The sequence below is a fragment of the Macrobrachium nipponense genome, chromosome 11, assembly GCF_015104395.2.
Source record: "Macrobrachium nipponense isolate FS-2020 chromosome 11, ASM1510439v2, whole genome shotgun sequence".
NCBI lineage: Eukaryota > Metazoa > Arthropoda > Malacostraca > Decapoda > Palaemonidae > Macrobrachium > Macrobrachium nipponense.
In genome coordinates, this window is record NC_061087.1 from 51,499,340 (window position 1) to 51,527,028 (window position 27,689).

General features: G+C 39.9%; 1 protein-coding gene across 9 annotated transcripts in view; it reads right to left on the minus strand.

Moving 5' to 3' along the window:
- LOC135205820 (cell cycle checkpoint control protein RAD9A-like) overlaps positions 1 to 27,689 on the minus strand; it is a 434,453-nt gene that overhangs the window by 235,646 nt on the left and 171,118 nt on the right. For 8 of the 9 annotated variants that reach the window (XM_064237070.1, XM_064237038.1, XM_064237049.1 and 5 more), the window contains one exon: positions 7,979 to 8,143. The exons of the other annotated variant lie outside the window; for it this stretch is intronic. In XM_064237070.1, the coding sequence (XP_064093140.1) occupies positions 7,979 to 8,143 (165 nt within the window). The remainder of the gene's footprint in view (positions 1 to 7,978; positions 8,144 to 27,689) is intronic. 9 annotated transcript variants of the gene reach the window in all.

Consider the following 27,689-nt stretch of genomic DNA (forward strand, 5'->3'; position numbering starts at 1 on the left):
GCTTGGACTTTTTCCTTAGTATGTTGTATACCTTCCTGGTCAATCATGTAGCCTAAGTATGAAACACTATACTCTGTTTTTTTTCATCTGTCCATCCGCCTGTGGTGTTTTTGTATGGCAACACTGCTTCCCGGGCTTAAGATAGTTACATTCAGCTTACATTCAACGATTATAATAATATCCTATTTCGAATATTAACGGTGTAATTCGCATACAGTAAATTATTAAAACTCTTTTCAGTTGCAAATGTACACCCAGATATCCTTTTATTTACCTAAAACTTACCAATAGCGTAACTATCTAAAGCCCGGGACGCAGTGTTACCATACAAAAACACCACAGGCGGATGGACAGATGAAAAAAAACAGAGTATAGTACATAATGCCAATAATACACTTCTCTAAGCTTAACCTTACACTGGCTGTATGAAGCACCACTAAAACCCACCTTAGACGCTCATTATGCTCGACCTCCGTAGCACCTGTAATTCGAATATTGTCCAGATAGCAAATTACACCAGGGATATCCTTACAATTCCTCCACAACCTGCTGGAAAATTCCAGGAGCCGCTGAGATCCCAAAACTTTACCAGTTCTGTGAGTATTTATTACTGAATACTTTTTAGAATCCTCATCAACTAATAACTGAGCATATCCTCGACTCATATCGAGTTTTGAGAATACCTTACCTTGAGCCAAACCTATAAACAAGTTATCAGGTGAAGGAATAGGAAACGTTAGGCTAGCCACCCAATGTTGTGATTTATAAAGTCCCCACATAATCTGATTTTGTTATTACTTAAGCTTCACCACAGGAACCACTGCTGCGACCCATGGGGTATTAGTCACAGGAGAAATAATATCCTCCTAAAGTCAGTCAAGCTCCTGATCAACCTTAGCTTGCAGTGCATATAGAACTATACATGCCTTACAAAACTTAGGTGTTACTGAAAAATCAACTTCAATAGCAAATTTATAGCAAACCAAGCCTTCTGAGAACAAGTCTGGAAATTCATTCTTAATAGAATTGGCCACAGCAAAGACACTGCAAATGTTATCCAATATCCAAAGACCCTTTATAAGATCCATACCTAACAAACAAGGCCCCTCACCATTGACAACAATGATCCTGGTGGAACTCACCTCAGAGCCATTTTCTAGTTTAGCAGAGATGCCAATATCACCAGCCACCTCATGAGCAGCACCACCATACACTTTTAGACTAACCATAGATGGGTTAAGTACTGGACATTCTGAAACTACATGCCATAACCACTCAAACTGACCATTAAAGATTAGAGTACAGGTAGCACCAGTATCTACCTCCATTGGGACACATACCATATTTAGCAATACATCAAGAATAATAGAATTAGCCCTCACTGCACCAAAAGAATAAACAATCATAAAACAAGGATCACCTGCAAATTCATTAGATGGACCACCCCCATTGAGAAATTTACATGACTCTTAGACTGAGCTTTATGCAAAGACCATTTAGATGTTACCTGAAAACACTTTCTTGAGTAACCTTTCTCCTTACATGCATGACACACAACATTCTTAAAAGAGCAGTCCATTTCCAATGTAATTTACCACAACCTGTGCAGGGAATATTAGGTCTAATGCTAGGATTAGAATTAGAAGGTTTAGCACTACCAGTAGAACAGTCAGTATTAGACATAAAAGCCCTCTTTGGATCCACTAAGAACTGTGGTACATAGTGTACTAAACCACTTGCCATCGGTTGCATGTCCTTCGATGCAATGTCCTTCGATGCAGCTTCCCTAGCTGTGGCCATGTTAACGGCCAACAACACCTGCTGGACTTTATCACTGGCAAGACCCATTACAAACCGGTAACTTAACATCTCGGACAGCACTGCCCCAAACTCCAAATATGGGTTAGTGCCTTTAATGCCACAACAAAATTATTAACAGACTCTCCTGACTTCTGAGCATTAAAATAAAACTTAAAACGCTCATATATAGAACAGATTTAAGTTTATAGTGATTATGCAGTCGCAATTATCTGCTCATAGTAGCACTCTTCAGGCATCTGGGAAGAGTATAAATCCCTAGTCAAACCAAAAATCTTTGGCCCTGCCAAAGTGAAGAACACAGCAATTTTCTTAGCATCTTTAATTTCATTAGCTATGAAATACATATTAACCCTACTACAATAGCAGTCAAAATACTCCTCCATATGATACCTGCCATCTTCTCAAATATAGTACAGACCTACCCAAGCCTCAAAGGCAACAGCAATTATTGCAGTACACACTAGCCTAACCTAGTTTACATGACATAACCTACCATTAGGCTAACAACCTAGCACAACAACAAAATACAAAGCACAGAATTTACCTGCCAAAAAACAGACTTAATCTAGCTTAGCCTACAGCCCACAAAATAAACACTAGCCTAGCCTATGACACAGGTTAACTACAATAGAACAAACTTACTGGAATACTAAATAGTAGTACAAAATAAGCATTTAGCCTAGGAGGAACAGCTTAGCCTAATAATCCAAGCATTTGGCCTAATCTCTGACAAAGAAAATAAATCACATAAATCTGATCCCAAAACTTGTCGTCAATGAAATGTAGTAGTATACACATACAATATCAAAGATTAGTTATAGTTAGGGGCAATAGTAGGGTACTGTAAAACAGTATTAGAAATATCAGCACCTATTAGTCTCGATGGTGGTTAACCCTTTTTACGCCGACTGGACGTATTTTACGTCGACATTTTTTGTCTCCCGTGTGCCGACTGGACGTATTTTACGTCGACTTACAAAAGTTTTTTTAAAATTCGCGGAAAAATACTTATAGGCCTACCAGCCTAAAACTTTTGAATCACGCGCCTTGGGGGATGCTGGGAGTTCACGGATCAAGGTGTTGTTTTGTTTACAATCGTTACGCAGGCGCGCAAGCGCGAATTTCTTTCTTGCCGCACTAAAAAGTATCTGTGACACATCTCGGAAATTATTTCGTCACTTTGACATAATTTTTGTACCATTGTAAATTAGCCGTTACATGAAGTATTATATACAAAAGTGCGAATATTTATGTAGAATACAACAATAAAATACTCATGATTGTAGCTTTTATCAGTTTTGAGATATTTTCATATAAATAACGATAATTGCCAAAATTTCAACCTTCGGTCAACTTTGACTCTACCGAAATGGTCAAAAAACGCAATTGTAAGCTAAAACTCTTATATTTTAGTAATATTCAATCATTTTCCTTAATTTTGCAACTAATTGGAAGTCTCTAGCACAATATTTTGATTTATGGTGAATTTATGAAAAAACTTTTTCCTTACGTCCGCTCGGAACTCTTCCGAAAAAAATCATACAAGCGATTGTGGTAATGTTTGCACCATTTTAAAATTAGCTGTTATATATTTTATATAGGTATGGAAATGTGCGCAATTTCATGCACAATACAACTAATAACAACCCATGGTTGTAGCTTTTATCAGTTATGAGCTATTTTCATATAATAATGATAATTGCCATGTTTCAACCTTCGTTCAACTTTGACTCTACCGAAATGGTCGAAAAACGCAATTGTAAGCTAAAACGCTTATATTCTAGTAATATTCACGCATTTACCTTCAATTTTGCAACAAATTGGAAGTCTCTAGCACAATATTTCGATTTATGGTGAATTTATGAAAAAAATAACATTTTCTTTACGTCGCGCGGTAACTCTTCCGAAAAAATCATACCTGCGATTGTGGTAATGTTGCACCTTTTAAATTAGCCGTTACATAAAGTTTTATATATGGAAATGTGCGCAATTTCATGTAGAATACAACAAAAAAGAATTGAAGGTTGTAGCTTTTCTCATTTTTTGAAATATGCATATAAATCACAATAAATAGAAAAAAAAACACGTTCGGTCAACTTTGACTCTACCGAAATGGTCGAAAAACGCAATTGTAGCTAAAACTCTTACAGTCTAGTTTTTTTTATATCAGCATTTATCTTCATCTTGAAACAAATTCGAAGTCTCTAGCAAAATATTTAGATTTATGGTGAATTTTTAAACAAATCTTTCCTTCCCTCCGCGCGCGGATTCTCCGCCACAAATCTTCGAAATGCGTACGTACCATTCTCGGAATATTTGCTCCATTTCATATTAGGCATTTCATAGTGTTTTATATATGAAAATGTGCCCAATTTCATGTAGAATAAAACGAAAAATATTTGAAGGTTGTAGCTTTTCTTATTTCCGAAATAATTGCATATAAAAAATATATAAAAAAAATTCGACATTCGGTCAACTTTAACTCGTCAGATATGGTCGAAAACTGCAATTACTAATACTCTTACAGTATAGTAATATTCAATCATTTGACTTCATTTTGAAAGAAATTGGAAGTCTCTAGGACAATATTTAGATTTATGGTGAATTTTTGAAAAAAATATTTATTTACGTCCGCGCGTTACGAATTCATGCATTATTTTGTGATAATATTTTCTCTGTGTTGCTTTTATTGTTTTACAATGTGTTATATACCAAAATGATCACAATTTAGTGTACATTACAACGAAAAAAAAGTAACTTGTTACCTTTAACCGTTTTGCGCACAGCGCGATTTGAATACAATTATATATGAAATTTCGTTTTTGCGCTATCATATATCGCATTATTTATATATGATAATGATAATTTTTTTCATTTCTGATGGTTGCATACTAAACTTCAGCCAATGACAAAAAAAGGAGCCAAAAATGAACTCTTAATCTTGAAAACTAAGCGCGCTGTGATTTTTTGAAAAAAATATTTTTTCCGCTTCCGCGCTCACTCTGAAACACCTCCGGCACACGGGAGACAATTTTTTTTTTACCGCTTCAGCGTAAGAGGGTTAATAACATCATTGTTAGTGGACTTTCTTAGATGTCATTCTAGTTGGTGCCTTGGGAGTCAAGTGCGTTCTGTTTGGAAGTCTCTCTCAGTCGAGATATTAAGTTTTCTTTAGTTTTTATTATATGAAAGATGACAGAATAGGACACTACATATAACAATACTGCACCTAGACTATCAGATAGGCTAATGAAGGAGGAAAAGCAACACCAGAAGACAAAAGAAAAAACTGAGTAGGCTGTTGGTGTGCCCTAATAGGAGAGATTATGTTTGTAAACAAATGAAGCATATCTGGTGCATGCGCAGTACGTTGTGGGCAAAAACAAACAATGGCAGATGGCATTCTCACCTAATTTAATTTTGTCATGTGTTTTGTGCAAACCATACATGTATGACAGGGAAAGGTTCCTTTCTTGCATATTAATTTCTCAAAATATTAAAAAAATATTCTCAAAGTTGCTAATGTTTTAAGTATTTCAGTCTGTTAACTTCACTTACCATGAGAAAATAACATCCCAAGGCAACAATAAATATTTAAATAAAAATAAATGTTATCTTACTTTCCGTAAAGGTTCAGAATCCAGTACTAGTTTCAAACAACTTTCATATGAGGGCAAGCTGTCTTGATAGTGGAAGGGTCTGAAATTCATTGGTACTTAATCTCGATCCATTTTCTGTGAATCCCAAGTGTTGCTCTTGTGAAGTCTATTGTTATTTTTTACTCCAAAAACATGGAATTATAATTTTATGTATGTATATATGTTTTGGTACGGGCAGTCCCCAGCTTACGACGGGTTTGGCTTATGCCGTTCCAAGGTTACGGCTCTTTTCAATTATATTCATCAGAAATTATTTCCAGGTTTACGACACAGGTTCCAGGGTTACAACACTTATGACGCTGGTCTGATGGAAGAAATATGACTCCAAAAATGCAAAATAATCAATATTTGAAGGTTTTTGAAGAAAAATGCAATAAAAATGTAGTTTACATAGTTTTTAATATACCCCGAAAGCATTAAAAGTAGTTTTCTTAGGATTTTTGAAGATCTGGCTTACGGTGATTTTCGGTTTACGACGCACCTCAAGAACGGAACCCCCATCGTAAGCCAGGGACTGCCTGTATATGGGTAAAAAAAAAATATATATAAATTATATATATATATATATATATATATATATAGTAATATTGTTGGAATAAATAAAGTTTTAAATTTTCTATGTGGTGAAATCGCCTGCATTTTAAGAAGTCTTCCAAAACGATGTCAACAAAAATATGTAAATCTGAATATTTCAATACACAAATGCTTTTATGCTCTAATATTTTGCATAAGATTATATTTCATAAATATCAATTTCCAATTGAAAGACAGGATGAGTTATATACATATGGGTGAAAACTTCTGTCCATGTGTTGGTAGCGGTATAGATACATCTATGGGTAGTGGCACGAAAAATTGGAACGTTGTTCTCAGCAATGGTTGGCAGAAGTTTCAAATTGGTAGTGTAGACATGGCAGGACTAGGTTGCAGTTCTTATGAACTTAGTTATATTACTCATTTCCTAAGTGCTCTACCTTGTACCTCCTGAGTAATTTGAGCCAGGTTATGAAGTGCTCTGTCCCACTGCTCTCTTTCATCTTCATTCTTTTTAAGCCTTGCATGAGTTGGACAGTTAATGGCTGCCAACCACCTATCTTTTCTTCCCTTGTCACTTTGGCTGTGAATACAATGCCAGGATACTAGGCTTCCCTTTCCCCACCTATTCGTGCATCCTTCAGCAACACACAACTGAACCATTGCTTATAAATAAGGTGCAGATTGACTTGAACGATCAGCGTTTTTCTGATAAGCTAGAAGAGGGGCAATGGCTTTTTGCCCATCAGCAGTGTTACTGTTTGGAAAAGATTTGTTGATGACATCACGTTGATGACTCTTATTGTCTAACATCTTCCAGGAAAGAGGCTCCATACTTCAATGGCCCATAAATTAGATAGACAACTTTTGGACTCATTCGCTCATAGCAATGGGCACCCCAAAAATCAGTAGTGTTATTAACTTCAAGGGAGCGTGTTGTACTCTTCTCTCTCCCATGGTATCTTTTTTATTTGCTATCAAATATACCAAGGATTGCTGTTGGTTTTAGTTCTTCTCTTTCATGATATGATATCAGTTTTAATTGTAATTTTGCAAAGAAAAGTGCAATGAAATATTAGAAAAACAAAAAATATTAGAAAAAACATGTATACCTCAGTAAATGTCATAAAGATTTTACAACAAATATACGTATTCCAAATTTGTTATTGATTTAGTTCTTATCTGTTATGATATTGTGTGAGCTGTAGTTATAATTTTACAAAATCAAATAAAATTAATTATTAGAAAAAACATGTGTAACTTGGTAAAACTTACAAGTGTCGTGTGAAGGGGCCCCACAAAGGGTTGTAAATAGTTACTTTCAACTGAGGGAAAATTTAAAAGTTTTTTCCACTACACCTGTGCGTTTGCATATCTTCCCCTTTCTACTGGTGTGTTTTTATTTAAATTGGCTAACCTTAAAGTTTGCCCAGTCTAGGGGTATGTGTGATATAGTACACATATTTAGCCCAGCCTTTAAGGATAAAGCATAACTAAGTTGTTCTCTCTCTCTCTCTCTCTCTCTCTCTCTCTCTTCTCTCTCTCTCTCTCTCTCTCTCCTTCTTCCTTAGTTATTTTGCTCCGATATAGCACTGCACTATATATATATCCTTTAAAAAATGTATATAAATCATAAAACCTTCCAAAACTCCCCCTTCTCTGAGCGAGTTCCTCTACACAGCCCAGCCATCCAACACCCTCCCCCCTACAGTGGAAGCATCTCCAGGCCTATCCCTCCCCCCAAAACAATATCTTAGTCTGTTATAAGTTTAAGCAGTGTTACAAACATCTTCCTGAGGTCATGCAGCATTGCCAACAATTGGAGAGCAGTTACTTCAAACTCTCTGAAATCTATATATATCAATATCTTTTGGCCTTGGTTCCTGGTCCAGGTGTATCAGAATGATTGATTGATTTATGGGGTTTTGAGATGAAACCAACTTAAATTAAAACTATGTTCATACCTGCAATGTTTCACATTCAATGAAGGATAAATTGTAAGTCTTGACAATTCCATATCGACAAGTCAACTGGACACCCAATCTCGCTTCTTCCCCATCTATAATCAACTTGCACCTTTCCACATTTCGTTCAAGTGTGGCTAGGGATTTGAAAGAATTTAAGAAAGCCTGGAAAAATAAGTAACATACTAAAAGAATGTAAAACACATAATATGAGAAAAATCAAATGAATTTTTAAAGTCATTATTCAAGAAAGAAATCATACTGCATGAGGATTATGTTCTCTACTTGATCACACTTTAAGCAATTTGATAATATAATTATTACACAGCCTTACTCAAACTAATTAGTACATAGTACAAGGGCAAGCTGCAGGTGCAAAAATTAACCTAAAAACCTTAATGCACCTCACTGACTAACTGACTGAAGTCAATAAAGTAATAAAAACAGCAATGTCCATAGAAAGAAAATTACACCAAAAATTAATTTAATTTCTACCTACCATTAAATACATTCAAAACTGATACCTATTAACCCTCTTACGCCGAAGCGGTAAAAAAAAAAAATGTCTCCCGTGTGCCAGAGGTGTTTCAGAGTGAGCGCGGGAAGCGGAAAAAAGAAAAAAATATTTTTTTCAAAAAATCACAGCGCGCTTAGTTTTCAAGATTAACGAGTTCATTTTTGGCTCCTTATTTTGTCATTGGCTGAAGTTTAGTATGCAACCATCAGAAATGAAAAATTATCATTATCATATATAATGCGATATATGATAGACGCAAAAACGAAATTTCTATATAATTGTATTCAAATCGCGCTGTGCGCAAAACGGTTAAAGGTAACAAGTTACTTTTTTTTCGTTGTAATGTACACTAAATTGCGATCCTTTTGGTATATAACACATTGTAAAACGATAAAAGCAACACAGAGAAAATATTATCACAAAATAATGCATGAATTCGTAACGCGCGGACGTAAACAAATATTTTTTTCAAAAATTCACATTAAATCTAAATATTGTCCTAGAGACTTCCAATTTCTTTCATAATGAAGACAAATGATTGAATATTACTATACTGTAAGAGTATTAGTAATTGCAGTTTTCGACCATATCTGACGAGTTAAAAGTTGACCGAATGTCGAATTTTTTTATATATATTTTTTATATGCAATTATTTCGGAAATAAGAAAAGCTACAACCTTCAAATATTTTTCGTTTTATTCTACATGAAATTGCGCACATTTTCATATAAAACTCTATGAAATGCCTAATATGAAATGGAGCAAATATTCCGAGAATGGTACGTATGCATTTCGGAGATTTGCGGCGGAGATTTGCGGCGGAGAATCCGCTCGCGGAGGGAAGGAAAGATTTTTTTTTAAATTCACCATAAATCTAAACATTTTGCTAGAGATTTCGAATTTGTTTCAAGATGAAGATAAATGACTGAATATAACTAGACTGTAAAGATTTTAGCTTACAATTGCGTTTTTTTCGACCATTTCGGTAGAGTCAAAGTTGACCGAACGTGGTTTTTTTTGTGGTTTTTTTTATTTATCGTGATTTATATGCAAATATTTCGAAAATGAGAAAGCTACAACCTTCAATTCTTTTTTGTTGTATTCTACATGAAATTGCCACCACATTTTCATATATAAAACTTTCTGTAACGGCTAAATTTTAAATGGTGCAAACATTAACCACAACACACGTATGATTTTTTCGGAAGAGTTACCGCGCGGATGTAAAGAAAATGTTATTTTTTTTTCTTTTTTTTATAAATTCACCATAAATTGAAATATTGTGCTAGAGACTTCCAATTTGTTGCAAAATGAAGGTAAATGCTTGAATATTACTAGAATTTAAGCGTTTTAGCTTACAATTGCGTTTTTCGACCATTTCGGTAGAGTCAAAAGTTGACCGAAGGTTGAAATTTTGGCAATTATCGTATTTATATGAAAATATCTCAAAACTGATAAAAGCTACAACCATGGGTTGTTTTTAGTTTGTATGTGCATGAAATTGCGCACATTTCCATATATAAAATCTTTATATAACGGCTAATTTTTAAATGGTGCAAACATTACCACAATCGCATGTATGATTTTTTTCGGAAGAGTTACCGCGCGGACGTAAGGAAAAAGTTTTTTGATAAATTCACCATAAATCAAAATATTGTGCTAGAGACTTCCAATTATGTTAAAAAATTAAGGTAAATGATTGGAATATTACTAAAATATAAGAGTTTTAGCTTACAATTGCGTTTTTCGACCATTCCGGTAGAGTCAAAGTTGACCGAAGGTTGAAATTTTGGCAATTATCGTTATTTATATGAAAATATCTCAAAACTGATAAAAGCTACAATGATGAGTATTTTATTGTTGTATTCTGCATAAAAATGCGCACATTTTCATATATAATACTTCATGTAACGGCTAATTTACAATGGTACAAAAATTATGTCAAAGTGACGAAATAATTTCCGAGATGTGTCACAGATACTTTTTAGTGCGGCAAGAAAGAAATTCGCGCTTGCGCGCCTGCGTAACGATTGTAAACAAAACAACACCTTGATCCGTGAACTCCCAGCATCCCCCAAGGCGCGTGATTCAAAAGTTTTAGGCTGGTAGGCCTATAAGTATTTTTCCGCGAATTTTAAAATAAACTTTTGTAAGTCGACGTAAAATACGTCCAGTCGGCACACGGGAGACAAAAAATGTTGACGTAAAATACGTCCAGTCGGCGTAAGAGGGTTAAGATGGATTAAAATTTAATCAGATTTGGTAAAATCTAACAACAAAAACTGGGTTTTTTCAAGACAATCTTGAAAATTGAAAAACAGGTTTTGATGTAGGAAAAAGCTATTTTTAGTAATCACTCTTGAGTTCTTAAACGATTACCATTTCCATGGTCTATCCAGAGCTCCATGGTGACCAGACTAATGTCAAAGAAATCTCTTAACTGGTCATGTGGCTGGGTATTGTGTAGTAATGATAAACATTACAACAAATGATAGAGTATAAATGGACTCAGCAAACACTAATACCCAGTTTACCTACGTCAAAACCACAAGACACAGCAATGGCTTATGCACATATGCACCATCATATTGTTTACACACGACCAAAATCCGACCAAGACGTCATTCCTTTCTGTTGGTCAATGCAGGATGATCCCATGTGTTTTTGTCAGGGAAGTGGAAATGTTTTGAGGACTCAACAGCGACAACCAAAAATAGGTTTTTCCCATGTCAAAACCTGTTTGATAAATATATTATATATATATATATATATATATATATATATATATATATATATATATATATATATATATATATATATATATATATATATCATATATCTATATATATATATATATATATATATATATACAGTAGATCCCCGGGTTATGACGGCTCGGGCTTATGACGTTCCGAGGTTACGACGCATTTTCTTAAATATTCATTGAAAAATCCGCCCTGGGTTACGACGTTTGTTCCGACGTTACGACGCTGACACTTCCGACAATCCGAGTTAACGACGCTTTTAAAAAACGCATACTATGATAAAAATCCTTTATAGTTTAGCACAGTATATTAATAAAAATAAGTTTCTGGTTAGATTACAACAAAAATTTTGAGGTATGATGATTTTCGACACTTTTTATGTCGTATTTTTCTATGTTTTTTAGTGACGCCTCATTTGCGGAACTAGTTTCCGAGTGAATGAATGCATACTAGCTTGCGATGCACAAAGTTTACATATAACAGTCCAAAAGTGCAAATAATGAAAAAATCATTGCTTGTTTCCAGTAATAATAACAAAACGAAGTTTCTGGTTAGATTACAAAGCAAATTCCAAGTATCCAAAGAGAGACATTATCCAGTAATTCGATCAGAGAGAGAGAGAGAGAGAGAGAGAGAGAGAGAGAGAGAGGCGTCTTCTGACGCTCCGAGTTAAGGACAGAGAAGTGTTCGTTTCATTAAATGGCCTCTGACTCATGCCAGTAAATGTTTTGTTGATACTAATAATATAAGCCTATTTAAAGATACGTTTACTTTAATTAGTCTATATGATACGTAAATAGTAATCAACTGTTCTTGTAGCCCTCAAGATTTGGCAAAATCGAAGTATCCAAAGAGAGACATTATCCAGTACACTGGAACCTTGACATACGAATTTAATTTGTTCCGTTACCATCGTCGTATATCAAAACAGTTGTATCTCAAAGCATTTTTTCCTATTTAAAATAATGTAATATGTATTAATCCATTCTAGCGCTATGAAACCACACCTAAACACAGCTAAATTACATATAATATACAATTTATACACAAATAAACGAGTAATAACACACATAATGATAAAATAACATAGCAATGTGATAAATGATAATAAATGTTAATAAAATCAATTAAAAAAGAAACTAATTTTACTTACCACAACGAAAGATGACGTGAGGCCAGCAGGGGGAGGAGATAGGGAAGGGTGGCAGGGAACGATTTGTTCTCTTTTTATTTACGTATGTACACTAATAACTACGTAATGAACACAAATGAAATAAAATTGCTAAACTAATTTTTATTTATTTTTTTTAATCAGTTTGTAGTTTAGAAATAATGGTGATGCCTTTGGAAGGTTTTTATAGCTTCCTTCTGCTTGATGATCGTGGATATTGTAGAAGGATTTCGACCATACTCGTTTGCCAAATCGACGATACGAACGCCACGTTCATGCTTTACTATTATTTCATGTTTTGCTTCCATCGAAATAATTTTCTTGGGTTTTTTCTTATCACCTGCTTTATCTTTAGCTTTGGGACCCATAGTTAATAATAAAATAGACAAAATAACACGAAAAATAGGCACAAATACAATGAACTAATAATAAAATAGACAAAATAACACGAAAAATAGGCACAAATACAATGAACTAAACAACGACGTGTTAACGATGCAGCACCAACAAACAAACAGACTGAACGCCATTTATCGGTCGCCTATACAACTATCACTCATCGCAAAATCGTATCTCAAATATTTCGTTGTATATCAAAGCATATATTTTCGCAAATTTTCTGTTGTATCTCAAAACATTCGTAATTAAGGCAATCGTATGTCAAGGTTCCAGTGTAATTTGATCAGAGAGAGAGAGAGAGAGAGAGAGAGAGAGAGAGAGAGAGAGAGAGAGAGAGAGAGAGAGAGAGGCGTCTTGGCAACAATGGTCTAGCATCATCGTCAACCTCTCCAAGCTGAATAGCCAAGTTTCCAACCCTGCCCACCCTTCACCGCTATTAGTAGTGTGGACCCGAAGGCTCGGTTTTTCACGAAAGCTGATGCCCTCTCTGGGTACTGGCAAATGGAACTTGCCGAAGAGGATCGGCATTTGACCCCCTTTATTACGCCGTATGGTCAGTTCAAGCACGGCAGAGGACCGATGGGGTTTGCAGCTACCGGAGATGCATTTTGTCTGCGAGGTGATATGGCCCTTCAAGGAGTCAAGAACTGTGCGAAGGTCGTCAATGACATCCTTCTTCATGATGAGGATTACCAGTCACACCTTTACCGTATCCACAAGATGCTCGCCAGGTGCCGCAATTTTGGGATTACCCTTAACAATGACAAATTTGTGGTTGCTGCACCTACTGTCAAGTTCTGTGGATACACGGTCTCAGGAGAGGGCCTATCGACTGATCAAGAAGAAGTCAGTGCCATCAAGGATTTCTCGACTCTGGCTAACCTGACTGACCTCAGATCATTCATGGGCCTGGTCAACCAACTGGCAGAGTTCATCCCCGACATTGCTGCTACAGCCCAGCCTCTATGCCCTCTGATGAGCCATTTGTTTGGACCTGATCAAGATGAGGCCTTCCGATGCATCAAGTTAGCACTCCTCTGTCCACCTGTTTCTCACTGCCTTTGACCCAGACCATCCTGTTGTCCTCCAGACAGATGCCTCACACCTTAATGGTATTGGATAAGCCCTTCTGCAGGACCATGGTAGTGGACGCCTGCATTTAGTTCGATGTGGCTCACGATTCCTTACTGACGCAACGACACGATACGCCACTACTGAGCTCAAAATGCTGGCCATAGTCTGCGCAATGTCAAAATTAAGTTGTGTCAAAATTAGGTTGTATCTCATCGGCCTACAGAATTTTACTCGGATGACAGATCACCGCCCTCTCATACCTATCCTGAAACATTACGTACTCGCTGGATGCCATCAAGAATACTCGCCTCCCACGTCTGAAGGAGAAAATTTTGCCCTATTTGTTCACAGATGTGTCATGCTGGCAAGTCTCTGAACATTCCTGATGCTCTGTCTCGAGCCCCAGTTAGCCACTCCACACCAGAGGACAAAATCGCAGGTGACCCTTCCACCACCCTCTAAGAACACTCATGGCTGTGCACACTGGCACTTCTTCAAGAAAGACTCCAGCTCAAGATGCCGACAGGATTCTTCAGGATCTACGAGACGCGGCAAGAGCAGACCCTGTCTACACTCGCCTACTCGACTGTCACCTCAGGATTCCCCTTCAACAGATATGATCTGCATAACTCCTTACTCCCATACTAGAAGAGACAGGATGAGCTCTATGCTGATGGTGACCTCGTTTTGTATGGAGCAAGAGTTATAGTTCCTGCTGCCCTTCGCCACCACACATTGTCCCGCCTACATGACAGTCATAGGGGTGAGGAATCTATGAAGTGCCAGGCAAGACAGGCTGTCTTCTGGCCTGATATCAACTCTCACATTGTCAACACAATTGGAGCTTGTGAGTCATGTCAGGTATTGCAGCCAACCCAGCAGCAGGAACCATTAATGAATGACGACAACCCCACGAGGCCCTATGAGTCTGTCTCAGCAGATTTCTTTACAGTCACAGGAAAAGCCTCCCTCGTCATAGTTGGTAGACTCTCAGGATGGCCTGTTGTTGTCCCATGCAAAGGTGATACTCCCATCTCCGATACTATCAGGAACTTCTGCCTTTACTTCCGGAAAGTTGGTGTACCACTCTGCCTCAGGACTGATGGAGGACCACAGTTCACCAGCAACGAGTTCCGGGACTTCATAGAGTGACAGGGAATCCGACTTGTGATAACCCCCCCATATGATCCACATTTGAACAGTCATACTGAGGCCACTGTGAAGTCAATCAAGCATCTCATCCTGATCGCAGTACCCTCTGGCAACATTGATTGTGAAGAGTTTGATCGAGGCCTCTTAGAGCTTTGGAATACTTCCAATTTCACAGGCTGCTCCCCCACCAGATCCTGTATGGCTGACCTCTTAAGTCATGCATCCCTGCACACCCAGTCCTTTTCAAAGGAGTGGCAGGTCAAGACTGAGAACTGTAGCTGCCATGTTGCCGCCCGTGCTGAAGAGGTTAAGACTCAGTATGATCAGCATGTCCACCCCCTACCCAGGTTGACTATTGGACACCACACCATGTACGGATCCAAGACCCGACATCCCACCGCTGGGGCAAGGTCAGGGTAGTCATGAGTTTTGGCAGGTCAAGGGATTATGAAATTGGTCTCCTTAGTGGTCATGTCTGGAGGTGAAACCGTCGTTTCCTTCGCCAAGTGCCAGCCCCCTAGTGTTGGCCCATCCCCTCTTTCCCCTGTGACCCCTTGCTTGGCCCAGGAAAAGCAGTCCTTAGTTGATATTCTCCCATTGTCCCCACGTCATTCTCAAAGGCTTGCAGAGAAAGAGTCCACTTGAGAGAGTACTAAGAGTGTGAAGGGGGAGGGCGGTGTAGGTAAATGAAAGAAACATTCAGTACAATATATGAACCTTTATGTATATGTATTGCCTTCTTTATATATCATGTCCATTTATATACCTCCCTATGTATTTAATGTATGTCATTCTCATGTATCATGTACGATATGCAATGACTGAATCTCGCCCGTCTGGAAGTCATGTTTTGCCAGTACACCACCACTCTGTATTCCTTGCTTGCACACAATTTGCACCTCTGTGATTTTGTTTGCTTCACTTAGAAATTAAGAACCTACTTGTAATATTTTGGTGTTTCCTTCATCAACAGCCTTTAGTGATAAGGATAACACATCAAACACACACATATAGCCATTTCATAGGACTAATTATTTTGACAGGTAAGCTGGGAAAAACACTTATATCTATCCCCTGAACCAGCCAATTAGTAGAATCCACAGGGCAGTAGTAAAGGATAAGTAGCCCCTCTGTTATATATCAATACAATTTACATAGTGATCCTTATCTTGTGAAAACATTGTCTGTTGATTAGTAAGGCCACCAAAGCTCCTACTACTACTGGCTTCAATAAGGAACTCCAATCTCAGCCGTGGTATTCTTGATAACCAAAAGAGTGGAAAAGAATAAAACTCGGTGGACAATAAGAAACAAGTAAATTAAATAAAAGGATTTCCAGATGCAATCTGGAAAAAATTCTGAAGTTGAACTAAATCTTAGCAGCCCAATAACATTGCCTCACAAACAACAGACCTCAGCTACTGGCTCCCAAGCTCATATTCCCTCCCCACCCTGAAAAGAGGACTAACTATGGAGAGGGAGCAACAGGCGAAAACCCTACATCTGACCTAAAGCATACTAGTTACAGGGACTGGACATCAAGGCGTAGAAAAAAATAATTATGAAATAAGAAAGATAAGACAATTATTAAAAGAAAGGAAATCAAATTCATTGATATTCAGTTGAAGCAGAAACATGGATAAAAGGTCAGGAGATGCTTCATTAAATGGCTGACCCAGAAATTAGCTCCTAACCCTTACTCCCATAGCAACAAGGGAGCCAGTATATGGAGTGGCGGTATCCAAAATCATCCTCACCACCATTAGGTAGAGTGAGACGGTAAGTCAAGCTAAGAAAGACTGACAAAAAAAGGATGTTTTGCAGTTGGAACTTCAGAAGTTCAAACAAAGATGCAATGTATCAGTCCTACCATTTACATAGCATTTCAATATATTTTTTATCTATTTATTAATTTTCTAATTTATTCTTTCTTTTTAATAAGCAAGACCTCTTCTTTCTGTATTTCCTCATACCTCCTCTTATTTTTTCCTAATGAACACCATTGTTTGGAAGCTTGAATTTCAAGTTAATGGCTCCTGTGGGCATGTTCCATATGTTCCATAGGGTTCATTCTCTAAATAATAATAATAATAATAATAATAATATTAATAATAATAATAATAATAATAATAATAAAATAAATATGTGGCGCCGTGGAGGAGTGGGTTAGGTCGTCAATAGACTTAAGTCAAGTTAAGCAACATTGGCTCTGGTCAGTCATTGGATGGGTGACCGCTCTCCTCGGCGTTGATTCCTTGGGAAAGGATCTTTACCATAATTTCCTCAGTCTACTCAGCTGTAAATGAGTACCTATCCCTGATGGGGTAGGGTCCAGCTATGGGTTAAATAGCAAAACTCAGCAATGATGGAAAGAAATGAAGGAATAAACGACAACGACGTAAATGGAACCTCTGGCAACAGAGGAGCCTTAGTCCCGGCAACCAGGTATTCAACCCAATTGAAGGGGAAGACGGTCAGGTACTTGGAGGTCGTCATCCAGCAACTGATCACCACAACGACAGTATTCAACAGCCTGAGATTGGAGCTACAGAGGCAAAAAGGAAGAAATAGACAAGAGAAGAAAATAAGGAAATATGGAGATGCTACATCAGAAGCAACCCGACGGAGAGAGGATATAGAAGAAGATTGGTCAACATCTGGAATGCGAGGAATAACACCCACCAAACAGAGCAGAGGCTGGCAGACCAAGTAAGGAACATTAAGAAAAAGAACTGGCTCTCCCCAACAGAAAGAGAAGAACTGGAAAGGGAAATGTCACACGACAACGAATTAAACGAAGACAAACTGAGAGACGATGCCACAGAAGACGACAGGGAGGATGAGGTATCAAACAACGACACACGAAGAAACACCGACGAAGTAACAGAGAGGACGGAATGGGTAGAAAAGATTAGACAATGGATGGAGCCAGATACAGAGAGAACAAAGATCCCCTCCATGAAAGCCTACAACACTAAGAAATTAAGGGAGAAAACAAGTGAGGTCAATGAAATAATGGGCATAATACAGACCACCAGTATCACAGAAACAAATAACTTGACATATGCAGGAGCAAGATTAGTAGCAGAACTGATGGGAATTCGAACACCAACACCACCAGCACAACCAACCCAACAGAAACCAAAACAGCAACCTCCTTGGAAAAGGCGCCTGGAAAAGCAAATCATGGTGATGAGATCTGACTTGAGTAAACTGAAAGAGATGGCAGAAAAAAGGCTAAGAAGCAAGAAAACAAGGGAGGAACTCAACGAGAAATACAAAGTACAAGAGAGGGGACTAAACAACACAATAGAAGATGTAAAACAGAGGCTTAAGGCCAAAGCACATAAGATCCAACGGTACATGAACAGGAATAAGGGATACCAACAGAACAAACTATTCAGAATCAACCAAAAAAGACTATACAGCCAACTAAGAGGGGAAGACAACCACCCAGAAATTCCTGAAGCCGAACCAAGTAAGAGACTCTGGGAAAACATATGGAGCAATCCGGTATCACACAACAAACATGCAACATGGCTCCAGGAAGTCAAGGAAGAAGAAACAGGGAGAATAAAACAAAGATTCACAGAGATCACGACAGACACAGTCAGACACCAACTAAAGAAAATGCCAAACTGGAAAGCCCCAGGTCCCGATGAAGTCCATGGATACTGGCTCAAAAACTTCAAGGCCCTACACCCACGAATAGCAGAACAACTCCAGCATTGTATCTCAAATCACCAAGCACCCAAATGGATGACCACAGGAAGAACATCCTTATTACAAAAAGACAAGAGTTAGGGAAATATAGCCAGTAACTACAGGCCTATCACCTGCCTACCAATAATGTGGAAGTTACTAACAGGTATCATCAGTGAAAGGCTATACAACTACCTAGAGGAGACAAACACCTCCCATCCCCCACCAACAGAAAGGCTGCAGAAGGAAGTGTAGGGGCACAAAAGACCAGCTCCTCATAGACAAAATGGTAATGAAGAACAGTAGGAGAAGGAAAACCAACTTAAGCATGGCATGGATAGACTATAAGAAAGCCTTCGACATGATACCACACACATGGCTAATAGAATGCCTGAAAATATATGGGGCAGAGGAAATACCATCAGCTCCTCAAAAATACAATGCACAACTGGAATACAATACTTACAAGCTCTGGAATAAGACTAGCAGAGGTTAATATCAGGAGAGGGATCTTCCAGGGCGACTCACTATCCCCACTACTCTTCGTAGTAGCCAGATTCCATGACAAAGTACTACAGAAGATGGATGCCGGGTACCAACACAAGAAAGAGGCAACAGAATCAACCATCTGATGTTCATGGACGACATCAAGCTGTATGGTAAGAGCATCAAGGAAATAGATACCCTAATCCAGACTGTAAGGATTGTATCTGGGGACATCAGGATGGAGTTTGGAATAGAAAAATGCGCCTTAGTCAACATACAAAAGGCAAAGTAACGAGAACTGAAGGGATAAAAGCTACCAGATGGGGAACAACATCAAACACATAGATGAGACAGGATACAAATACCTGGGAATAATGGAAGGAGGAGATATAAAACACCAAGAGATGAAGGACACGATCAGGAAAGAATATATGCAGAGACTCAAGGCGATACTCAAGTCAAAACTCAACGCCGGAATATGATAAAAGCATAAACACATGGGCAGTGCCAGTAATCAGATACAGCGCAGGAATAGTGGAATGGACGAAGGCAGAACTCCGCAGCATAGATCAGAAAACCAGGAAACATATGACAATACACAAAGCACTACACCCAAGAGCAAATACGGACAAGACTATACATAACACGAAAGGAAGGAGGGAGAGGACTACTAAGTATAGAGGACTGCGTCAACTTCGAAACAGAGCACTGGGGCATATCTGAAAACCAGTGAAGACGAGTGGCTAAAAGAGGTGCATGGGAAGAAGACTAATAAAAGCAGACAAAGACCAGAAATATAACAGAGACAGGAGAAAGACAGAAAGAACAGAGGACTGGCACAACAAACCAATGCACGGACAATACAGGAGACAGACTAAAGAACTAGCCAGCGATGATAATTGGCAATGGCTACAGAGGGGAGAGCTAAAGAAGGAAACTGAAGGAATGATAACAGCCGGCACAAGATCAGGCCCTAAGAACCAGATATGTTCAAAGTACGATAGACGGAAATAACATCTCTCCCATATGTAGGAAGTGCAATACGAAAAGTGAAACCATAAACCACATAGCAAGCGAATGCCCGGCACTTGCACAGAACCAGTACAAAAAGAGGCATGATTCAGTGGCAAAAGCCCTCCACTGGAGCCTGTGCAAGAAACATCAGCTACCTTGCAGTAATAGGTGGTACGAGCACCAACCTGAAGGAGTGATCGAAAAATGATCAGGCAAAGATTCTCTGGGACTATGGTATCAGAACGGATAAGGTGATACGTGCAAACAGACCAGACGTGACGTTGATTGACAAAGTCAACAAGAAAAGTATCACTCATTGATGTCGCAATACCATGGGACACCAGAGTTGAAGAGAAAGAGAGGGGAAAAATTGGATAAGCAATGGAAAATTAAGTATCAAGATCTGAAAATAGAAATAAGAAGGATATGGGATATGCCAGTGGAAATCGTACCCATAATCATAGGAGCACTAGGCACGATCCCAAGATCCCTGAAAAGGAATCTAGAAAAACTGAAAAAAAAGGAGGCTGACAAGTAGCTCCAGGACTCATGCAGAAGTGTGATCCTAGAAACGGCACACATAGTAAGAAGAGTGATGGACTCCTAAGGAGGCAGGATGCAACCCGGAACCCCACACTATAAATACCACCCAGTCGAATTGGAGGACTGTGATAGAGCAAAAAAAAAAAAAAAAAAAAAAAAAATAATAATAATAATAATAATAATAATAATAATAATAATAATAATAAATAATAATACTCAGTATCACAAGCCCTCCACTGGAGTCTGTGCAAGAAACACCAGCTACCTTGCAGTAATAAGTGGTACGAGCACCAACCTGAAAGAGTGACAAAAGACGATCAGGCAAAGATCCTCTGGGACTATGGTATCAGAACAGATAGGGTGATACATGCAAATAGACCAGACGTGATGTTGATTGACAAAGTCAAGAAGAAAGTATCACTCATTGATGTTGCAATACCATGGGACACCACAGTTGAAGAGAAAGAAAGGGAAAAAACGGATAAGTATCAAGACCTGAAGATAAAATAAGAAGGATATGGGATATCCCAGTGGAAATTGTACCCATAATCATAGGAACACTAGGCACGATCCCAAGATCCCTGAAAAGGAATCTGGAAAAACTAGAGGAAGAAGTAGCTCCAGGACTTATGCAAAAGTGTGTGATCCTAGAAACGGCGCACATAGCAAGAAAAGTGACGAATTCCTAAGGAGGCAGGATGCAACCCAGAACCCCACTGTGATAGACAAAAATAAATAAATAAATAAATGAATAATAAATAAAAATAATAATAATAATAATAATGGGAACAACATCAAACACATATATGAGACTGGATACAAATACCTGGGAATAATGGAAGGAGGGGATATAAAACACCAAGAGATGAAGGACACGATCAGTAAAGAATATATGCAGAGACTCAAGGCGATACTCAAGTCAAAACTCAACGCCGGAAATATGATAAAAGACATAAACACATGGGCAGTGCCAGTAATCAGATACAGCGCAGGAATAGTGGAATGGACGAAGGCAGAACTCCGCAGCATAGATCAGAAAACCAGGAAACATTTGACAATACACAAAGCACTACACCCAAGAGCAAATACGGACAGACTATACATAACACGAAAGGAAGGAGGGAGAGGACTACTAAGTATAGAGGACTGCGTCAACATCGAGAACAGAGCACTGAGGCAATATCTGAAAACCAGTGAAGACGAGTGGCTAAAGAGTGCATGGGAAGAAGGACTAATAAAAGTAGATGAAGATCCAGAAATATACAGAGACAGGAGTATGACAAACAGAACAGAGGACTGGCACAACAAACCAATGCATGGACAATACATGAGACAGACTAAAGAACTAGCCAGCGATGACACATGGCAATGGCTACAGAAGGTAGAGCTAAAGAAGGAAACTGAAGGAATGATAACAGCGGCACAAGATCAGGCCCTAAGAACCAGATATGTTCAAAGAACGATATACGGAAATAACATCTCTCCCATATGTAGGAAGTGCAATACGAAAAATGAAACCATAAACCACATAGCAAGCGAATGCCCGGCACTTGCACAGAACCAGTACAAAAAGAGGCATGATTCAGTGGCAAAAGCCCTCCACTGGAGCCTGTGCAAGAAACATCAGCTACCTTGCAGTAATAAGTGGTACGAGCACCAACCTGAAAGAGTGACAAAAGATGATCAGGCAAAGATCTCTCTGGGCACGATGGTATCAGAAAAGAAGGGTGATACATACAAATAGACCAGACGTGACGTTGATTGACAAAGTCAAGAAGAAAGTATCACTCATTGATGTCGCAATACCATGGGACACCAGAGTTGAAGAGAACGAGAGGGAAAAAATGGATTAGTATCAAGATCTGAAAATAGAAATAAGAAGGATATGGGATATGCCAGTGGAAATTGTACCCATAATCATAGGAGCACTAGGCACGATCCCAAGATCCTTCAAAAGGAATCTAGAAAAACTAGAGGCTGAAGTAGCTCCAGGACTCATGTAGAAGAGTGTGATCCTAGAAACGGTGCACATAGTAAGAAAAGTGATGGACTCCTAAGGAGGCAGGATGCAACCCGGAACCCCACACTATAAATACCACCCAGTCAAATTAGAGGACTGTGATAGAGCAAAAAAATAAAAAATAAATAAATAAATAAATAAATAAATAATAATAATAATAATAATAATAATAATAATAATAATAATACTAGGTACCAACTCAAGAAAAGAGGAAACAGAATTAACCATCTGATGTTCATGGACGACATCAAGCTGTATGGTAAGAGCATCAAGGAAATGGATACCCTAATCCAGACTGTAAGGATTGTATCTGGGGACATCAGGATGGAGTTTGGAATAGAAAAATGTGCCTCAGTCAACATACAAAAGGTCAAAGTAACAAGGACTGAAGGGATAAAGCTACCAGATGGGAACAACATCAAACACATAGATGAGACAGGATACAAATACCTGGGAATAATGGAAGGAGGAGATATAAACACCAAGAGATGAAGGACACGATCAGGAAAGAATATATGCAGAGACTCAAGGCGATACTCAAGTCAAAACTCAACGCCGGAAATATGATAAAAGACATAAACACATGGGCAGTGCCAGTAATCAGATACAGCGCAGGAATAGTGTAATGGACGAAGGTAGAACTTTGCAGCATAGATCAGAAAATGAGGAAACATATGACAATACACAAAGCACTACACCCGAGAGCATATACAGACAGACTATACATAACAGAAAAGAAAGGCGGGAAGGGACTACTAAGCATAGAGGACTGCGTCAATATTGAGAACAGTGCACTGGGGCAATATCTGAAAACCAGTGAAGACGAGTGGCTCAAGAGTGCATGGGAAGAAAGACTGATAAAAGTAAACGAAGACCCAGAAATATATAGACAGGAGAATGGCCAGCAGAACAGAGGATTGGCACAAAAAACCAATGTACGGACAATACATGAAACAGACTAAAGAACTAGCCAGCGATGAAACATGGCAATAGCTACAGAGGGGAGAGCTCAAGAAGGAAACTGAAGGAATGATAACAGCGGCACAAGATCAGGCCCTAAGAACCAGATATGTTCAAAGAACGATAGATGGAAATAGCATCTCTCCCATATGTAGGAAGTGCAATACGAAAAATGAAACCATAACCACATAGCAAGCGAATGTCCAGCACTTGCACAGAACCAGTACAAAAAGAGGCATGATTCAGTGGCAAAAGCCTTCCACTGGAGCCTGTGCAAGAACCGCCAGCTACCTTGCAGTAATAAGAGGTACGAGCACCAACCTGAAGGAGTGATAGAAAACGATCAGGCAAAAATCCTCTGGGACTATGGTATCAGAACAGATAGGGTGATATGTGCAAATAGACCAGACGTGACGTTGATTGACAAAATCAAGAAGAAAGTATCATTCATTGATGTCACAATACCATGGGACACCAGATTGTTCGAGAAAGGAAACGGGAAAAGGGAAAAAATTTGGAGTAAGTATCAAAGACTTGAAAATAGAAATAAGAAGGCAAATGGGATATGCCAGTGCAAATTGTACCCATAATCATAGGAACACTAGGCACGATCTCAAGATCCCTAAAAAGGAATCTGGAAAAACTAGAGGCTGAAGTAGCTCCAGGAGTCATGCAAAAGAGTGTGATCCTAGAAACAGAGCACATAGCAAGAAAAAAAGAAAAGTGATGGACTCCTAAGTAGGCAGGATGCAACCCGGAACCCCAAACTATAAATACTACCCAGTCGAATTGGAGGACTGTGATAACCCCCCTCAAAATTAAATAAAATAAATAATAATAATAATAATAATAATAATAATAATAATAATAATAATAATAAATTTTTCATATATTACCCCACTGCTCTGTTCTCGATGTTGACGCAGTCCTCAAGAAGAAATGATCATTCATTGATGTTGCAATATCATTCATGGGACATCAAAGTAGATGAGAAAGAAAAAAATTTGATAAGTATCAAGACCTGAAAATGTAAATAAGAAGGATATAGGATTTGCCAATGAAAATTATATCCATAACCATAGGAACACTAGGCATGATTCCAAGATCCCTGAAAAGGAACCTGGAAAAACTAAATGCCGGAGTAGCCTCAGGACTCAAGCAGATGATTTTGTACATGAACTTTCCTGTCAGATATATATACTTAGCTATAGTCTCCAACGTTCCCAAAAGAATTTCAAATCTCGCGGCACACGCGACAGGTAGATCAGGTGGTCTACCTTACCCGCCGCTGGGTGGTGGGTGTATGAACCAATCCCACTTTCCTGTCAGATTTTCTCTGTCGCCGGGAACGACAACAACTGTTGTGGTTTCCTCTCGATAGACTTTTTCGATTCTCGCTTGCCGGAGGTTATTTTGGACCTTTTTGGTGACGTATTCGCTCTGTTTGGCTTGGCATACGCTGTTTTTGGACTGTTTTTGACTTTGCGCTGGATTTTTCTTAAACATGTCTGATTTTGATTCTGTAACTAAGACTCCTGTTTTGTTTAGGGTATGTTCGGTTGAGGGTTGTAAGGTGAGGTTGCCGAAAGCTTCGGTTGATCCTCACACTGTGTGTATGAAATGCAGGGGGAATGAGTGTGCATTTAGTAACCCTTGTAAAGAATGTGAGGTACTGAATGAGGATAAATACAAGGCTCTTTCTTCTTACATTAGGAAGTTCGAACGGGATAGAGTTCGTAAAGCCTCCTCTAGGAGTTCTAGTAGGTCTAGAGTGAGTGAGATTGAATCTGACCCTAACATTAATGTACATTTAGAACCTTCTTCCCAGGTTTCAGCCCCTGCTCCCCGCGCCGAAGCCGAAGATTCGTCTTCGGAGGCGGCGGCTTTAAAGGCTACTATTCAGTCTATGGAAAAGAAGATTCGCCTGCTAGAACAAGGTAAGAGTGATAGTGTTGGTGATCAGTGCAGTGTCCCCAGTGTTGTGGAGGGTGCGTCTGACCGGCTCCTTAGTGCCTCCAGGCCTAGACCTCTTCCAGACTCCCAGTTCCAGTGGAGGAGGAAAGTCGAAAGCCACAGGAGGGCTAGGGAGAGCCCCCACCGGTCAGGCGTCCCCTCGGCAGATCCTGAAGTACGCTCCCAGGCTGCCTCGGATCGTGTCAAGAAGGAGATCCTGCGTCAGTGTTTCTCCTCGTCTTCTTCGCCATCACCGAAGCGTGGCTGGAACTCTCCGGATGCGTCGCGCCCGTTGAAGAGGACTTGGAAGGCACCCTTCAGTCCTTTGGCTTCCAGCCCGGAAGTCTTCCCTGAAGAGGCTTGTTTGGAAGTGAAGAGGCCCAAGAGATCCTGTGATCGCTCGTCTTCTCGCGCTCCTCGCTCTAAAGCTGCTTCGGAGGAAGATCCTGTGGATTCGCCGACTCGAGTCCTGGCGGGACTCCAGGCTCAGATCTCGGCCCTGGCGGACTCTCTGGCCTTAAGATCTCGTAGGAGGAAGGACGTATCCCTCCCGGTCAAGAGATCTAGACGCCTTTCATCTGAGGATCACTCTCCTCGTCGTATGCGATCTCCTTCGTATGGGGAGGATTCGGCCGAGCGTAGGAGCTCGCGCGAGTGGCCCCACTCACCTGGCTCTCTCTCAACATCGTCAAGGCGCCAGACTTCGGGCAGGCGCACTTTGGATGGCGACGGTTTTTCTCCAGATCTGCTTCCCGCTTCCGGTAGGCGCTCCTCTCCGGCTCATCTTGCGTCCTCTAGTGTGCGTCCTAGCAAAGAGAGGCGCTCAAGGCAGAACAGGCTCCTTTCGTCGTCTCCTTCTCGTCGTTCTTCTCCTCAGTATCTCCGAGAGCCTAGAAGGCGCCCTTCTCCGAGTAGGCACTCGTCACCTGGCTACCACTCTCCTCGCATTTCAGACCCGGTGCCGAGTAGGCACTTTTCTCCTGTGAGTCGCTCCTCTCCCTTCAGACGTCAAGAGTCTGATAGGAGCCATGCGCCTGGTAGGCGTCCTTCTCCTGGCAGCCGTACTCCTGTGGATAGGCGCCAAGAGCCTAGAGTTCATCGTTCTCCTGGTAGGCGCTCGTCGTTCTCGAGGCGCCCTACTCCTGACCGTTCTCTGCTTGGCAGGCGTCAAGAGCCTCTCAAGCGCCCTGCTCCGGATAGACGCTCAGCGCCTAGCAGCTGCTCTCCTCGCGATAGGCGCCAGCATTCTAGTAGGAGCTCTCCCTCTCGTAAGCGCCCTGTTGATGGACTCGGACTTTCACGTGGTAGGAGCCCTGCCTCTCCTTCAGTCAAGATTTCGGCTACCTCGAAGAGGGAGTCCGATCTCAGACAGGCCAGGTCGGATAGGCGCTCTTCATTTTCGACTCGCCGCTCTCCTGTTGATTTGACTCCTCCTACAAGACGGCATTCTCCAACCTCACGCTCTGCTCCTGCAAGGACCTCTACTTCTTCTAAGGATCCTCCATGCTCTCCTCTGCAAGAAGGCCAGGAAGGTTCGGATGAAGAAACGAATACTTCGGCAGCAGTTTCTTCTTACAAGAAGCTAACAGAGCTTCTTCTTCAAGAGTTTGGGGATTCCCTTAGCCCCACTGCTCCTCCTTCTCCGCACTCGTTGTTTTCCACGGCAAAGACAACGAAGGGATCGTCTTGCGTGAGAATGAAGCCCGACCCTATCCATGAAGGCGGCGCTTAGGAGCTTTGGTTCTTGGATGCGCTCCAAAGAGGAAGCAGGAAAAACGGTGTTCGCCTATCCAGACGGACTGGATTTTGGTAAGAGACAGGAGAGCCCTTGGGGCTGGGTCTCCCGTCCTCGGCCGATGCAGACTTTTCGGCATTGGTAGATGCCACGAGAAGGTCGGCTCTGAACTCAGCCAAAACGACTTGGGCCATGAACGAGATCGGCCACATTCTGAAAGG